Consider the following 18,622-nt stretch of genomic DNA (forward strand, 5'->3'; position numbering starts at 1 on the left):
AATTACAATTGCGCGTTTTTCAAAGATAATGACTTATAACTGTGAACAGATAGAGGAGTCAATTATGTACAGCCGAGATGGTCCCGCCACGTCAATTAGTATGGACCAAATAGAAACTAATTAGGCACCCACATTCGTACAAAACGCAATTATAGTTAGTTACAACCATAAAAACATGCATAGAATTGGAAGCTAGCTCTTGTACGTTCAAACCCATACGCCCTTGGCGCCAAGGTTAGATGTTAACTAGTCTTGCTTCGGTCTTATATATCGTATAAAAATATAAATAAATAAATAAATACTCATTCCACAGATATAGGAATAATGATATCTGCATCAAAATATGATATGTGTAATAAAAAAAGTGTTAATTTAACATAGTAAATTATATTTATTAAAATTAAGAATTGTTTTTTAAAAAATAATGTCACATCATTATATCTAATATTTAGTCATATTATTACTCACAGTAATACACTTACGAACCGATTACCGTTAATTAATTGGTTGTGGTACTTTTGGAAGTTGTCTTCTCTGAACAATGGAATTTGAACATGAAGAGGGTACCATGATATTAGATGAAGAAAGCAAACCCTCAAACCTATTCAAATTACTACAAACAGAAACAGACCAGGAAATGATCAGTTCAAGAGTACATTCTTGGACGAGCAAGAAATAATGATCGATGATAGGGAAAGATGAACTAGTGAGTCCAAACCAAGGCTTTCCCAGATGTTTTTAAAGAAGGATTACTCCATATATGCTCTACTCAAGCACCCTCGCTTTTATATAGCTTGATGGTATAACACTATATATATTTATATATAAAGGCATGCAGAATTAAAATGCATGAATTTAATGTTAAATTAATATCTCTATATATGGTTTTCGCTGCCGAACTTTGAATTAAACTCTTTGTACGTACATACAATTTTGTTTCAGGTGGAGAACGAGAATGACAGTACGTGGAAAGCTGAACTAATGGGTTAGAAAATGTCGATTTGGAGAAGCACGTGAGATAGTTCCTCATATTTATCTTTCAATATAAGGGAATTTTTGACATTTTTCTTATTAATAACAATGAAATGAATGATGATTTTGTTGGAAGGGAGAAAATATTTCATTCCGAACTACCTTTATTTCGAAAAAAATACTAGTTCTTGAGACTTGTTTTGGATAAGTAGTTTTTAATTGTATAAAATGAAAATCATTTTTTTATCATTCTATATGCATGATCACTTTTCAATTTTAGAGAATCTCTAATGACATTAAAAAAAAAATGTAGCTCCATTGGTATAGCAAAAATTGTGCTAAATTTGGCTCATTCTAAAAATTGTATCAAATTTAGCACAAAATATAACATAGTCAAATTTGATACATAATAAATATTACATTTTTTACACTAATTAATATATTTTATATTTATTGAAAGCTTTTTAACTTTTTATCTATTTATTTAATATAATTTTTTTATATATATTTTCAATAAAAATTAAATGATTTTGGTGACTTTTTTTATTTAATATGTACCTTATATATTATTGGAGCACAATTATAAAATTTAGGCCAAATATGACATTTACTTATTTTTTTAAGCTAAATTTAGCTAAAATAAAAGTATTTGAAATGTAAAATAATTTTTAAATTAATAAATATTTATTTATTGATAAAATATATAGTAAATTATCTATTTATTGGTAAACGAATAATTTATTTAATTTTTTTTTAAAGCCAATAATTTCTTTAATGAATTTAAATGTTTTCTGCCACAGTATTAATTAATTATCTTCTAAATTATAAATTTTCTGAAAACTCTCTACATGACTGATCTATATATATATATTAATAAAGCTTTAAATTCCATGATCGTGATTGCTCAGTCGCCTGGCTATATATAGACATAAGCATATAGATCATTGAAACCAAGTAGCAATTCTCTGTTATACATTGATGATATATTTCTGTAGTAACATATATATATATATATAGTTATTTATTATGGAGTTTGAAGAAGGTATAAGATCGAGAAAGCAAGTTCTGAAACCTATTAAGACGAAAGTTGAAAACAGAGGAAAAAAAGACGAAGGGTACTACTGGGACGATGATAAGAAGACATTATTAGAGGAGCCAGTCAGCCCAGCAGGGCGTCTTTTTTGTGAACCAAACTTTAATGTCCATATCTTAGCCATCATGGGCATCAAGATCAAGATTGATTTGGAGTATGCCAAACAAAAATTGGTCCAAACTCTGCTGAAGCACCCCCGTTTCTCTAGTTTGCAGGTACACACATATATTCATTATTATTATTTATGATCATGATTATTCGTACTTTGGTTCTATGTTAATGTTATAGTATAGCTGTGTATATATATGTATATGTAAGTACGTATTAATTGATTTGCTTGCCTAGCTAAGAGTCGATTGATATGATGATTTTTGAACAGGTTGTGGATGAGAATGGAGGAAAGATGAAGTGGGTTAGAACAGAAGTTGACATCGAGAGGCACGTAATCGTACCCAAAATCGAGCCAAACATGGAGATAAACCCAGACAAGTTGGTGGAAAATTACATCTATGAGCTCACAAAAACCAACCTCCTGGTGGACAGGTCGAAACCACTGTGGGAGATGCACATCCTAAACCTGAAGACAAACGACGAGGAAGGAGTTGTCGTTTTCAGGATCCACCACTCACTGGGGGACGGCACATCTCTGGTGTCCCTTCTCCTGGCTTGCACCCGCCAAATCGACAACCCAGAGGCCGTACCAACTCTTCCCCCCAAGAAGCCAAAAGAGATTTGTGCTCGTAGTAGTTCTAATAACAATGTCAATGTCAATGGTTTCATCTCTGAGTTTTCTCTGTATTACCGCTTCCTAATCCAAGGGCTTTGGTGGGTGCTCCAGTTGCTTTGGAACACTGTGGTTGATGTTTTCTTGTTCCTGGCCACTGCTTTTTTCTTCAAAGACACTCTAAGAGGCCCTCCCGGCAGTGAGCATAATCCTCGCCGAATCGTTTTTCGCATCGTTAGCCTCGATGATATTAAGTTGGTCAAGAATGCAATGAATTCGGTACGTACGTACACGTTAATTGTTATTAGTCTTAGTTAATACAAAAATCAGATGCCTTTCGTATCTAGCAGCCTGGTTATATACACATGGAAATTTTGTTGCAGGGATTCAAGTCCAATTGATGGGGCTTTCAGTGTTTTTCAACCATGAATAGTTTTTGTGACAGTGTATATTATAGTTATTTAGAGCATCGTGCAAATTTTCAGAAAATTCTTAATAATTTATAGTACTAAAAACTAGGTTCAAATATTTTGATTTCCACGCGCATAAAAAAAATTAGTCACGCGTGCAATAACATGTTTGAACTTAGTTTTTGGTACTGTAAACTATAAAGAATTTACTAAAAATTTGCAGGATGCTCTAAATAGCTACAATATACACAGTCATAAAAAAAATCACGCCGAAAACTGTTCACGGGTCAAAAACACTAAGAACTCCATCGATAAAACTTAAGGTGAAGTCAAATTTGATATGACCATAAATATTTATTAAAAATTATTGAAATAAGATATTTTTAAACTAATATATATATATAGTATTTAATATAGTAATTTTTTAATTCTTGATAAAGAAAAAGATTGAAATAAAATTTATATTTTTAAGAGCAAAAAAGTAAATAAATAATTAATAATTTGAAGTTAATTATTATAATAAATTTATTATTATTATTACATCCAAATAATCTAACAAACCATTATATTATGATTCAGAAATATTGTTTGAATCACTCACATGTAGCATGATCTTATTTAGTATTAATTTAATATTTTATGCGATTATTATTATTATTTTCCAATGCTATTTTTTTTACTTATTAGAGTATTTTTACGAGTTTCTCTATTTTATTGTTTAAAATACATCATTAAAATTTTTTTTTTTTTTATTTTACCTCAAAGTTTTATTTTATCACCATACATCAACTTTTCTATTTTTTCTTTACATTATTTAAATATTATTATTTTTTTATCATTTTTAAATACCTTTTTAAGAAAAAGTTGAAAGGTAGCATTAGAGAAAAAGAGACAAATTAATAAAAAAAATGTTTTAAAGGAGGAATAATATCCTATAAATATAGCTCAACACTATAGCAGAGGTAAAATGATGGGTTTTAAAGCACTGATGGAGAGATTTTTTTAAACAAAATCTTTAAAATTTAGAGAATACTCTTGGAGCACTCTTATCGGGTGCTCTACTCCATTATTTAAAATACCTCACTAAAATACACATTTTTCTATTTTAACTCTAAGTTTTACATTATACCATACATTAGATTATCTATTTTTTTCTCTATATCATTTAAATATTATATTTTTTTATATTTATAATATCTACCTACATATAATACCATATAAAATTATATCATGTTTTAAATTTATACGGTTATATATATATAAATATATATATATGTTATTTTAAAGATTTTTTTTTTTAATTTTTTAATTTTTATGAAAACTAAGAGAAATGAAAAACTCCATGCATACTTGATAACAACAATTTTTTTTTTCAGACAACAAATCTCACCAATTCATTCTTTATCAATAACTTCAATTTAGGATATATATATATACTCATATACTTGAGGAATTATATAAAAATTAATAAAATATTCTTTTGTTCCATAAATAGTTCTCCCATGTGGCCTAGCACTGTACATTTATGTAAAAAAAATTGTAAAATGCAGTAGTTATACAGCAGCCAATTAATGTTGTTTTTAGGATTCTTATCTATATTTTATACGAATTAGCTATTTTATCTCAACCTGCTCCTAGTAAGCTGATTTTATTGCAGACTGTAAATGACGTTGCAATGGGAATTACACAAGCTGGCTTATCTCGGTACTTTAATAAGAAATATGGTAAGTAAAAAACCAAGCTTCTAGCATCTTCAGTGAGAGTTGCTTTTGATGGAGCTTACTAACAAGTAGGTCTCTATGTGGACTTTTGGTGGCTTTTTAACAAAGATTGTTAAGCAAAGTTGTCACTGTTTGGCAACGTTGCTTATTATTTAAAAAAAGAAAAAAAATTATAATTGACTACTTTTAATAAAATATTAATATATAATTTTGAGAAGCAACTTCCATCGTTGCCTCATTAGATATGCTCTAATATCATAATGTTCGATCATTTTATGTAAATTAATTACTTACAATTATTTTTAGGACTTTTTCTAAAAGGAATAGCTAGCACACTAAAGAATAATAACTATATATATAAAATATTGTTGTAGCTTTTAAATGTGTGGAAATGATAATTGGTACTTTTTTTTCTTTCTCCCATCTCCCTCCTAACAAAATATATTATTTTAATAAATTAACATAATTAAATATTAAAAAAATAATTTATTTATTAGCACACCTCTAAAAACATCTAATATTATAAATTTTTTTAGGAAATTTTTTTATCTACTCTATTTTTTACAAGCATGAAAATTAAATGTTATGATTTTTATTCTAATAAGATACAATTTTAAATTATTTATGTTTATATTTATTCTTATTTTGATTATAAAATTAAAAAATTGTGATTAATTTTTTTACCATTAAAAAGTTATTATTTTAATTTGAAAGTGCCAAAGGTATATTAATTTTTTCAATGATAAATTATAGAGGTATGGAAAAAAGTAAATTAAATTTATTTACTAATTATTCTCTTATATATCTGCCTATCTCTCCAAAGATTGGGACCTGAGACTTAATTGAAAAAATATTTGATACTATATATGAACCTAACACCCTTGCCCTTGTTATTTTAATTAGTAATGGGTGAATATGGCGATTTTTTTTTAGTTAATTTACACTTTTACATAATCTTGATAATTTTTTACAAAATAATATCTGTTTAAAAAAAGTTTTTTACATAATTTCGCGTCCTGTCTTAAAAAAAAAGTCATTACCACGGGACCCATTTTTAATTGATTGTCGACTTATTTGGAAACGTAGGCAGCCCAGCTACCTACATATCATATATATAGTACATATATTCAATAAATAACTTAATTATTTTGGAAGGGCCATGTCTATCAAATATATAACTGCTATCTAACTTTTTTTTTTTTTATCAAACTTTGTAATAAAGTACTGCTAATTTATGTGGTTCGACATTTAAATCATCGTCGACAATATTTTATTATTAGTATTATACTCTTATCGAAATATATACTCGCACACTAAGGTATAAAAGCAAATAATATGTATATATATATGTTTGCATGACTGTTTATAAATGCGTTATATATATTTATATTATATATATATATATATATATATATATATATAGGTGAGAATGGCAAAGACTTTCCAACAATGAAGATACGTCTCAGGTCAAATTTGATCGTTAATGTTAGACCATCTCCGGGAATTCAAGTTAGTATATCTTTACTACTATTAATTAATAGAAAATTTAATTATATGCTTAATTAATTATATATATTATGAATATAATAATGCAGAGTTTGGCTGATATGATGGAGAAGAATAGCAAAGCAAAGTGGGGGAACTGGATTGGTTATGTGCTGCTCACCTTCACCATTGGGTTGTATGATGACCCATTAGATTACATTCGAAAAGCCAAGGCTACAATTGATCGAAAGAAACATTCTCTTGAAGCTCTTTGCACTTTCTCAATTTCTCGTATCATTTTCGCCATTTTTGGCGTCAAGGTATCTACCTTACTTAGGGCATCTCCAACCCATTATCTTATTATGATGTTGCACCAACACCAAAATTAAATAATCTTAACACCATATTTTTTTTCCATTCCAACCACAACATCAAAAATTACACCAAAAAATGTATTATTTATTATTATTATTTTTTAATAAAATAGAATATTTTTTTTATTATTATATTATTTTATAGTTTATTTATTTAATTAATCAATTAAGTAAAAATATCATTATTAATTTTATTTTCTTATAGTGTAGAGTAAGAATTTTCACACAAATTAAAATAAATTATATAAAAAATTAATTATGAAATATTTGAAATTTTATTTAAAAAATTAAATTATGTGTATTTATAATTTAAAAAACCCAACATAAAATATAGACCAAAATAATATTCATATGTTTATATATATAAATATATATATAAGATATAAATATATTTATTTTTATAAAAAAAAAATATGTCGTGTGAACAGTACACGGTATATATGCCGTGGTACTGTTCATCCACAGCTAAATAGAGAAGAGATTGCAGTTGGGTTGGAGACTGAAATACCATTGTACGGCATATAAATGCCGTAATGCCGTTGGGTTGCATATGCTCTTATCATTAATTTATTATCTTTTTGCCCTAAAATAGTAAAAATAAACCTACTACATATATAGATGGCATACATTAATTTAACATTTATATCAAAAAGAAAAACACCACAATCATATAAATGAAGGTCTTGTCATTGCCAACATATAGGTACTGGCAATGTCATTGTCAACATATAGTCCATATATAAATTAAATAAAATGAACCATTTAGTAGTCGACACCAATTTACAAATGCATGTTCCAATATTAACCACGTGTGTGAAACTGATGAATGCGTGATTCAATTTTATCTTCATTAATTTCCACAAATTTTTTCCTTCATAAAATTATGTGTTCCAAACAAAATTTTGTTGTCTTTAATTCTCTCTCTCTCTCTCTCTCTCTCTCTCTCTCTCTCTCTCATCAATAATATTAATCAAATCTTCAACTTCATCTGATGCCTTCTTCAGCACCTTCTTCATCATGCCCATTTCATCATCTCCACCCACCCCTATCTTCTTTATAGCAATGATCCAAAGCTTTTAGCTACTGATGAAAAGTAACTTTTGTGAAAACAAAACCTGTTTCTATTGAATCCCAATCTTTGGAACAAACGTTTTCAGTTTGGCCTTGTATATGATCAGTAACTTTTACTATTGACCGACAAACAAACAAAAATTGCTACATATACTAAAGTCACTATGATCAGAATGCTTACCCTAAATTACCAAATAAAACTTTCTTACGAACTTTAGAGACCTTTTTTAATAAACTTATAGAGGAACTGATCAAACGAGAGAGTAGTTCTTTGTTAGTTTAGAGACCTATAACTCAAAAGTTTTAGGTAAGTAAATACTCTGTTTGTATAGGATCGTATATTTTAATTTTTATAATCATAATACTTCTTAAAAATTGTCGTTATTATATATATATTTTTTTTTATAGCACACACGATTATTTTTAATTGTAATAAATTTAATTAATGGTCAAACAGATAACAAGCGCTCTATTTCACAAAATCCATTGCAACACAACAATGGTGTTCTCCAACGTAGTCGGACCACTTGAGAAAATTGGTTTCTATGGTCACCCAATGTCATACATTGCTGCAACCACCTATGGCCAACCAAATGTACGTAAATTTTAATATTTTAAATTCTTTTAAATCATAAAAAAAAAATTAAAGATTAAATATCATCGAAGCTCACACACACACATATATATGGTAATTTTAAAACAGGAATTGATGGTCAACTTCCAAAGTTACGTAAATAAGATGACTATTGTTCTGTCTGTGGACGAAGCCACCATTCCCGATCCTCATCAATTGTGTGATGACATCGTTGAATCGCTCATACTTATGAAAAATGCAGTTATCGAAAAAGGGCTCCTCAAATAATTATTTATTCTAGACTATATATAAATATATATATATATATATATGGACTTCCTCTACGGTAGCAACTTTTTATGTTTTTGATACATAAATAAGTTGAATCTCTATTTTTTTTTAGTATGATACATTATAGTTATAGAAATCTCCTATAAATTTTTAACAAATTTTGGATAATTTTAGGAGCTAAATTCAGCATTAGAACAGATTTTTGCACTCGTGCATATTTCATTTTTTAAGTATGCGCGTGAAGATTGTTTTAATTCTGATTTCATCCCTCTAAATTGTTTAGGATTTTTATAAATTGATTATTGTAGATCATCTACAGTTACAATGTACACCATCATTAAAAAAAAATTACACTTTATACATGTACCGAAAACATAAAAAAAATTCTATATATATATTTATGTGGGACGCCTCTTTATATGTACTTACTATTATTTATTAAATTCTCGAATTTGTCATGAAATATTTAAATGGAAGTAAAACTTCCAAAGCATAATATTATTGGCCTGCTATGATAAAACATTATTGTAAATGATTACGTTGTGATTGTTTGTATATCTCTTCTATATAAAAAGTTTGTACATAACCGAAATTTTTTGTTTTAACAGTTTGTTTTGTTAATTTTAATGGAATATTATAAATATTTAACAGAATATATACATTTAAAACTAACTTAAAAATAGATATTTATCAGTTATATTGATATAAATTCAAATATTATAAAATATCATTAAAATAATAATATATAATACAAAAATAGATATTTAATAATTATATTAATTTAAATTTAAATGCTATATATAATCTTAATTTTTTATTGATTATATTAATAAGAATTCAAATATTATAAATTTAATACAACACTAGATATTTAATACTTATATCAATATCAATTTAAATATTATAAAATATCATTATAATGTATAATACATAATCTTAAATTTTATTAAAAAATTATTATTTATGTTTGAAAAGGTTATCAAATTATATATATTTTTTAAAAATCATGCATAGTGTTTTGGTTTAATTTTTCAATTAATATGTTTATGTCATTCTTTTATATGTAATATTGTTTATTTATTATAAATTTATATAACAATGATACAAATTTAATAAATATAATGGGATATTGGCGGTGATAATACCAAATTTTTTTCAAAAGTTGCACTTTAATACCCAAATCTTTTTTTTTTTTGCTGTCATAATACCTAAATTTATAATTTTTGTGCATCCGTTAGTACTCACCATCAAATATCCACACGACACATTTTTATTAGTCTTGTTTACCAGGTTTTTTTGGAAACAATAGAATTAAAAAAAATAAGAGAGCAAAAAGAAAGGATTTAAAGAGAATCACACAAGGGTTTTTACGTGGTTGGAGCGTTAAAGAGTCTTAGTCCACGAGTCTATTGTATTAGAGCTTAGAGAGCTTTAGCACTGGAGTTTTCTGTAAGTTTGAGCAGAGTAGGTGCTTACAAAAGAAAATTCGGATCCTCTCTACATTGCACAACTGGCCCTATTTATAGGCAGTCGGGTGCACTGGGTTTGGGCCGGACTAAACCGGGCCCAATACAGATATAATCACGATTTCCTCACTATCGGAGGCTTAATACAAAGGATTCTATCAAATGAAATACAATAATCAGGGCCCATTGGGCCGACTTGAGCATAACTACGCTGTACAACTGACAACAGTACGCAGCTTCAACCTGGACCGCATGGTGTTCTAAGGAGATCCTGGGGACAGGATCTGTTAGAGTAGTGGAAGTACTGTTCTGAATAACGGCGTACATTTCGTATGTAACCTCTTTTGTAGGTTAGTTGAGGAGACAAAACTACGTGTTTCTCGGGGTGACGTCAATGTCGGGGATAGTCTATCATGCCCAACCTGGACGCCTGATCTGGGTTCATTTACCAACATCCTGATCCATTTACTAGGACCCTGGTTCGTTTACCAGAGCTCGGGATCATCCGATATCGTCCCGGTCCATTCTTAGACTTCAATCCACCTTTAATCGCATCCCGGGTGATGCATTAGGGCTGGTCCAGGAGGAAAAATTGGGCCCACATCATGGTCCTAGTTCCCTTGTGTGGGGGCGCCCAGTGGACAATGCTGGGCTTGCTAGTAATTGGGCCATCCATACTTATCCCTTTCCTGTCCATTGGGCTCAGCCTGGTGTTAGGTTCATTTTAGGTTTGTTTTAGAGATTGTTTTATGTTATGTATTTTTAGTTATTTAGGATTGTTTAGTGCAGATTTACGCTTGTTTTCTTCTTGTTTTAGGTTTTAATGGTCAAGTACATAATATGGAGTGAAATGAGAAGAAACATGTTAAATATGATGAATAAGATGGATTTAGTGTTGATTGTTGGGTTTCAAGACATTATGTGTGGAAAATACTACATTAAAGAGGCTTAACACACGTCGTTTATGCTCTATAACGCAAGTCTGAGACTTCAAGCCATATTTTGACTATGATTTCTTCACTTTCTCGAAACACTTCTTGAATTAGAAGTTGTAGATATTTCTCTTAGCTTTTCATATCTTTTTGAATCATTCAATTCGTAGTTATATCGAAGGAGCAATGATAAAAATAAGATGAGATGACGCTGCAGGTTGTTTGAAATGAGTTCAGTTTTATTCTGTGCAAAGTAGCGCCCCAGCGCTGTCGAGAAACAAAGAGCATGATTTGATGTAGGTTGTAGTGCATAGGCGCTACATTTCAACGACCTAGCGCTATCAGTTTTCCAGAAACGTGTTTTGCGACTTGTCTACAGCACCTCCGCGCTATCTCGTGGTGCCCCAGCACTAGGGTCCGTACGGAAATGGAATTTAGGGGAATTTTCAGGGGTAATCTTGCCTTTTCATGAAAAAATGAATTAGGGTCTATAAAAGCTTCTTTAATGACGTTTTTAGGAGGAGGAGATCAGATTAAGCAAGAAGGAGGCTAGAGAAGAAACAAAAACCTAGAGTTCTTTTTCTTTATTTTATGTTAAATTCTATGTTTATGCTTGATTTAGTCATGTTTATGAACTAAATTTCTGTTTAGGTTTTCTAATTGACTCTCTTGAAACTCTATTATGATTTAATGCATTTATCTATTTCTTCTTCATTTGAAATCTATTCAATCTGTGTTTATTGTGTATGTGATTGATTGCGCACCTTTTACATACGATTTATGAATTTGAATCAAAATCTGAAAAGTGAGGTATAAATATGCTAAAATTGAATAGACATAGATTTCAATTTAGAACGAGAGTATCAAATTGGTTTATGTGATTTAGGGTTGTATTTATTGCTTCCTATTGTTTGAATTGACCATAGAAATATAGGGAATTCACATTAGGTCAAGTTTTCTATTTCTTAACTCGAATAGTTAACACTGTTGCATGCCTATCATTTCAGTGAGAAGAGTTTCAGTAGTAATTGAATTAAAGAATAATAGAGTGGATAATAGAGAAGATTAGGATTCCTAATTCTTTCATAGTGAATTTAATCCTTGTGTTCTTGTTATTATTTGATTTCTGCAATTTTTATTTATTTCTGTTTTCTTATTTTTCAAATTTCACAAATCCAGTTTTCATTAGCCAAATAGAAACTATAAATTAATTATTTGGTAATTGATAAATCAGTCTTTGTGGGACAATACTCGTTCTTATCAAGATTTATTACAAATTGCAATTACGTATACTTGCGTAGCTATAAAATCCGCAGCAAGTTTTTGGCGCTGTTGCCGAGGACTGAAAAATTATCAATATTAAAATAGTTAATTTTATTTCTAATTTGGCTATCTTTTAAATAATTTCTAACTTGTTTGGCTGAGGTTGTTCTCTATATCAGATACTTGCTTTATATGCATAGTAGAAGGGGAGCTGACAGTCTAGTTCCAATTAATCTTGAGATCGAGAAGGAGTGCAAGCGAAACCGAAGAAACAAGAGGGCTGAAAGTTCCACTGTTGTTATAGCAGATATTAATAACAACAGTGTGGAAAACATGAGCAGGGGAGCACCCACATAATATGTGCGATTTTTTTATGAGGCCTACCAATCTACGAAGATAAAAATGAAAAGGATCACAAGATCAGAATCCTGCTGGTCAAAGACCTCTACGGGACTATGTACTCCCTAATGTCACAGGGGTACACTCATGCATCCGTCTACCAGCAGTAGAGGCAAACAATTTTGAGATCAAGCCTACTATCTTGCAGATGGTCCAAACTGCAGTTCAATTTGGTGGCCTCCCCACAAAAGACCCCAATATGCACATAGCCAAATTTCCTGGAGTTGTGTGCCACTTTCAATATGAATGGGGTGAGTGATGATGCCATTAGATTGCACTTCCCATTCTCACTAAGGGGACGAGCGAAAAGTTGGCTTAATTCACTTAAGGCCAATACTATCACCACTTGGGATGCTCTAGCTCAGAAGTTCTTAGCGAAGTTCTTTCCACCTGCTAAACTGATAGGGGAGATCAATAACTTCTCTCAACTTGAGGTAGAATCTTTGTATGATGCTTGGGAGAGGTTCAAGGACTTGATCAAAAAATGTCCCCACCACAGTATTGAGAACTGGATGTTGGTCCACAACTTTTACAATGGTTTGTGCGGTACCACTCGCACAATCATTGATGCAGCAGCGGGAGGAGCGTTTATGAGCAAAAGTGACAATGAAGCTTATGAACTCTTAGAGGAAATGGCCAATAATAATTACCAATGGCCAAGTGAATGAACGGGCAGCAATAAAAAGACTGCAAGGGTTCATGAACTAGATGCAATCACAGCCTTAACTGCTCAAGTTGCGTCTCTAACTAAGCAGTTGCAACAAAATACCATGTTTGCCCAGGTTGTGCAAGCCCAAGTAATGTGTGATTTGTGTGGGGGGCCTCATCCTTTTGACCAGTGCCAAGCTGCTTTAGATCCCAACAATGTCTCATTTAATCAAGCTCAAATCCAAGCAATGGGTAATTTTAAGAGGCCCTACAACAACCCCTACTCCAACTTATTTAATCCGGGATGGAGAAACCATCCTAACTTTTCCTGGAGAAATAATCAGGGCCAACAACAACCATTTCAATCAAAGTATCAGCGGCTTATGACTCAAGCTCTACCACAAGCATCAACTTCTCAGCAACCTAGGCCACCAGCTCCTATTGAACAACCTAGTGAATTGCAGGCTGCCCTATTGACTCTCACCAAAACTCAAACTTAGTTTATGACTGAGACTAGATCCTCCATCAGAAATTTGGAGATGCAAGTGGGCAGCTGGCCAATATGTTGAATACTCGGCCTCAAGGGAATTTTCCTAACAATACCGTGGTAAATCCTAAGGAGCAGTGCCAAGCTATCACCTTGAGGAGCAGGAAAGAAATTGAGGGTCCTTCTCTAAAAGGGACTCAAGAAAAAAAGGCAGAAGAATAGGAGAGTTGTGAAAAAGTTGAGCCCCAAGTGGAGGAAAAAGTTATTGAAGGCCTTGCAACATAAGAGAATATTCAACCAGTAGCTGTTGATTCTAATGTCAAAATCCCGTATCCACAACGACTCCGAAAGAAATCTCTTGACAAACAATTCTCAAAGTTTCTTGAGGTGTTTAAAAAGCTTCACATTAACATCCCATTTGCTAAGGCTTTGGAGAAAATGTCGAGTTATGTGAAATTCATGAAAGAGATTTTATCAAAAAAATGAAGGTTGGAAGACTTTGAGACAGTGGCACTTACTGAAGAGTGCAGTGCAATTCTCCAAAGGAAGCTTCCACAAAAGCTTCAAGATGCGGGGAGTTTTACTATCCCTTGTACTAAAGGGAAATTTGAATGCAAACATGCTTTTTGTGATCTTGGAGCAAGTATCAATCTCATGTTGCTATCTGTATTTCAGAAGCTTGGTCTTGGTGAGGCAAAGCCTACTACTATTACTCTTCAGCTCGCGGATCGATCAATCAAGCACCCAAGGGGAGTTATTGAAGATGTGCTAATCAAGGTAGACAAGTTTATTTTTCCAGCAGATTTCATTGTTCTAGACATGGAAGACGATGCAAACATTGCCATTATTTTGGGAAGACCATTCTTAGCCACAGGGAGAGCACTAATTGATGTACAAAAGGGGGAGTTGAAGCTGCTAGTGCAAAATGAAGAGGTAACATTTAATGTTTTTTCAGCAATTCATATTCCAACTTGTTGTAGAGTAGATGTGGTATGTAGTGGCGGTAGTAATTTGGAAACCACCAAGATAAAAACCAATGCTAAAATTGGTAGTCGAGCAGTTCGTCATTGTTTGAAACAATTTTATAGTGGGAAGGCTCGAAGGCTACACGAGCGGTGGAAGGCTTCGACGATTAGCAACATCAAAAGACGAGTTTTTGCTTATGACACTATGGCTCTAAAGGATGAACGATGTGGACTTGACCCAAGTTGAAGTTTAATGAAGGAAGTGAGCGTCCAACTGGAGACGTTAAATAAAGCACTTTTGGGAGGCAACCCAATGTTATTTTTAATTCAAGTTTTTATGAGTTTGTAATTTTTATTTTCTTTTAAACTCTTTTTAATTTTTGTTCTTAGGCTTAGATTTTATTTTCAGTAAATTTTAGTTAGTTTGTAATTTTTGAATCATGAAATACATGAAAAAAAAGGAAGAAAAAAAAACTTTATTTTGAGCTGCAGCGCCTCGGACAAACTGAACTTTCCAATCACCGCCTTCGTCACCTCCATTTTGATGATGTTTAGTTAGACTGTTGGTAAGTTTTCTTTCCTTTTCTTTTTATGCCACATTGGGGACAATGCGTCAATCAAGTTTGGGGGAGGAGTCTTACTATTTTGTGTGTTTGTGTTGTGTTGTTAGTTTGTGTTTGTTGTTGTTTGAGTTTTATTTTAGTTAAATGTTGTTGTTGACCGCGTTTTTGGCCAACAACGTGTAGACGTCAAAATGACAAAAACCTTCAAGAGAAATATACGACACAGACAATTTTTATAGTGCTTCAGCCCCAATGTGTTGGTAATAGCCTAATCCACTTAGAGTTATGATTATAGATCTACACTCAAGATCAGATGAACCTGAGTCAACTGAGTTTCTTTAGTGCAGATTAAAAAAAATACAAGAGTTCTCTCAAGATACAATTACTCTCTCTCTGGAAAATTGAAATCCAAACCCCTTTTATGATGTCATGAGCCTTGTATTTATAGGCTCAGGATCGTACAGATGATGTCCCCCATAATCGGGATATATTATATTTCTCACTATATTTAATTAACAATAATATTCAAAATACAACGATACACTATATTTATGGGATAATATGAGAGATTCCCGCGCAGGTAAGACTAATTCTTATTGAAGCCGTTTCTGGGATCTTTTGCTTAGCCCTGCTCTGTCTAGTCGGTCCACATATACCGAAAATTGAAGCGCCAAAATTCCTCACTGGTCGACCAAACCTTCACTGGTCGGTCAAGCACCTTACCGGGCGGACAAGCACCTGACTGGGCAGACATGCACCTGTCCGGTCGGCCAAGGACATGACTGGTCGGCCAAGGGTATTGACTGGGCGGACAAGCATGTGACTGGTCAGCCAAGGTCATGACTGGTCGGTCATGACACTCGACTGGTCAGTCAAAAATCTTCACTGGTCTACCGAGTCACTCCTAAGCCATATTACCCAGCCATTCCTTGCCATTTGTCACTTCTATTGCCACGTCATCGTTTTCAAATTTTGGGGATAACAGTTGTGTTGTGTTGTATTTGTGTGAATCAAGTTGTCAATGCTAGCCTATGATATGGAAGAAAAAGTCGTGCAAATTTTCAAAAAAATTTATCAATTGAATCTGTGTGCTTGGTTAGACTGCATTGGTAGCTTGTTTCGATCCATAAAATAAAAAATTGAATGTTTAGCCATGATTGAAAAATTCTTTGCAATTTGAATTTGAATGTATGCATTGTAAAAAAAATTGGCTTGTGGTTTGATGAATGAATGAATCTAGAACTTGCTTGTTTATCATTTGAGACGAAATCCTAGATGAGATATGCTTAGGCAAGTGATTTAGGCAATTTATTGGAACATTTGAGCCCTTCAAGCCAACCCAAAAGTAATTTTCCATTGTTACCCTTGTTGAGTCTAAAATTATCCTCTTTGTTGCTTGACACCAATTGTGAGCCAAATAGATATTTTGTTAGTTTTCGTTCCTGTACCAAATTACTATGAGCATATGGATAGATAATGGGGAATGAATTGTAATGGGATGTGGTTAGTTTTGTAATTTGGTGTATTGTAATGAAGAGTAAAAAGGTTGAGAATTGAAAAAAAAAAAGAAAGCAAAATAATAGAAGTTTAAAAATCCAAGCTACACTCTTTGTATGCTTTCACAAAAACAAGTTTGGGGGAGTTGAGTTTGAATAAAAAAAAAATGTTCAAGTGAAATAAGTGTTTCTCAACCTTTACTTAGGTTCATATGGGGTTTTCTTTGGGTGAATTGTTGGTTTGTAAGTTCATATGCTTATGGTAATTTGGAGCTTCAATGACATATATCTACCCATTGCCTAAGCCTATTGTTATGAGCCTAAAGTCCTAGTGATTCTTGAGCATATTTTGTCTGCATTAGTGGAGAGTGGTGAAAAATGCAAGCATATGGATCAATGGTTCGATGGGTTGATGGTGAGTTTTTGGCATGCATACATAGATTCAATTGTTGAGTAATTTTTGTGGTTATGGTTGAATAGGCATTTTTGGATTGAATCAAGTTGTTGGTGTGGTTTAACTGAAATTTTGGATTGTTTCTACAAATCGGGATTTTGGACTTTTGTGTGAGATTTTCTGACATTGAGGCTAATTCAGTGTTGTTGACTTGATTCAAGAGTTTGTGTCATCTGTGTTTTTGAGTTTTCTAGTTTTGTGAGTTTAGTGTGAGTCTTTACTCAAGGGCGAGTAAAGGTTAAGTTTGGGGGAATTTGTTAGGTTCATTTTAGGTTTGTGTTTAGAGATTGTTTTATGTTATGTTTTTAGTTATTTAGGATTGTTTAGTGAAGATTTACGCTTGTTTTCTTCTTGTTTCAGGTTTTAATGGTCAAGTACATAATATGGAGTGAAATGAGAAGAAACATGTTAAATATGATGAATAAGATGGATTTAGTGTTGATTGTTGGGTTTCAAGACATTATGTGTGGAAAATACTACATTAAAGAGGCTCAACACACGTCGTTTATGCTCTATAACACAAGTCTGAGACTTCAAGCCATATTTTGACTATGATTTCTTCACTTTCTGGAAACAATTCTAGAAATAGAAGTTTTAGATATTTCTCTTACCTTTCATATCTTTTGGAATCATTAAATTCGGAGTTATATCGAAGGAGTTATGATAAAAATACGATGAGATGATGCTGTAGGTTGTTTGAAATGAGTTCAGTTTTATTCTGTGCAAAGTAGTGCCCCAGCGCTGTCGAGAAACAGAGAGCATGATTTGATGTAGGTTGTAGTGCCTAGGCGCTACATTTCAATGCCCCAGCGCTATCAGTTTTCCAGAAACGTGTTTTGCGACTTATCTATAGCGCCTTCGCGCTATCTCGTGGCGCCCCAGCGCTAGGGTCCGTACGGAAATGGAATTTAGGGGAATTTTCAGGGGTAATCTTGTCTTTTCATGCAAAAATGAATTAGGGTCTATAAAAGCTTCTTTAATGACATTTTTAGGAGGAGGAGATCAGATTAAGCAAGAAGGAGGCTAGAGAAGAAACAAAAACCTATAGTTCTTTTTCTTTATTTTATGTTAAATTCTATGTTTATGTTTGACTTAGTCATGTTTATGAACTAAATTTCTATTTAGATTTTCTAATTGACTCTCTTGAAACTCTATTATGATTTAATGCATTCATCTATTTCTTCTTCATCTGAAATCTATTCAATTTGTGTTTATTGTGTATATGTTGACTGTG

At 31.9% G+C, this 18,622-nt stretch overlaps 1 protein-coding gene and 1 non-coding gene across 2 annotated transcripts; one reads left to right on the forward strand and one right to left on the reverse strand.

The window, feature by feature from the left end:
* Positions 1–1,909: 1,909 nt before the first annotated feature.
* LOC133797500 (wax ester synthase/diacylglycerol acyltransferase 11-like) lies at positions 1,910–9,152 on the forward strand. The gene is made up of 7 exons (XM_062235418.1): positions 1,910–2,280; positions 2,445–3,068; positions 4,857–4,923; positions 6,344–6,429; positions 6,516–6,725; positions 8,308–8,445; positions 8,554–9,152. Exons 1-7 carry the CDS (start codon positions 1,999–2,001, stop codon positions 8,710–8,712), a joined length of 1,566 nt encoding a protein of 521 aa, XP_062091402.1. The 5' UTR covers positions 1,910–1,998; the 3' UTR covers positions 8,713–9,152.
* A 4,018-nt stretch (positions 9,153–13,170) lies between these two features.
* Positions 13,171–13,277, reverse strand: LOC133798851 (small nucleolar RNA R71). The gene has a single exon (XR_009876068.1). It is a non-coding gene; the product is annotated as a small nucleolar RNA R71 (small nucleolar RNA).
* Between the last annotated feature and the right edge of the window lie 5,345 nt (positions 13,278–18,622).

This window comes from Humulus lupulus, chromosome 8 (assembly GCF_963169125.1).
Source record: "Humulus lupulus chromosome 8, drHumLupu1.1, whole genome shotgun sequence".
In the NCBI taxonomy this organism is placed as follows: Eukaryota; Viridiplantae; Streptophyta; class Magnoliopsida; order Rosales; family Cannabaceae; genus Humulus; species Humulus lupulus.

Excerpts from the sequence above, each read along its gene's own strand:
- LOC133797500 (XM_062235418.1), top strand. The coding sequence starts at position 1,999 with ATGGAGTTTGAAGAAGGTATAAGATCGAGAAAGCAAGTTCTGAAACCT. Across the intron at positions 3,069-4,856 it reads TCAAGAATGCAATGAATTCG|ACTGTAAATGACGTTGCAAT; the intron begins GTACGTACGTAC and ends ATTTTATTGCAG. Across the intron at positions 6,726-8,307 it reads TCGCCATTTTTGGCGTCAAG|ATAACAAGCGCTCTATTTCA; the intron begins GTATCTACCTTA and ends ATGGTCAAACAG.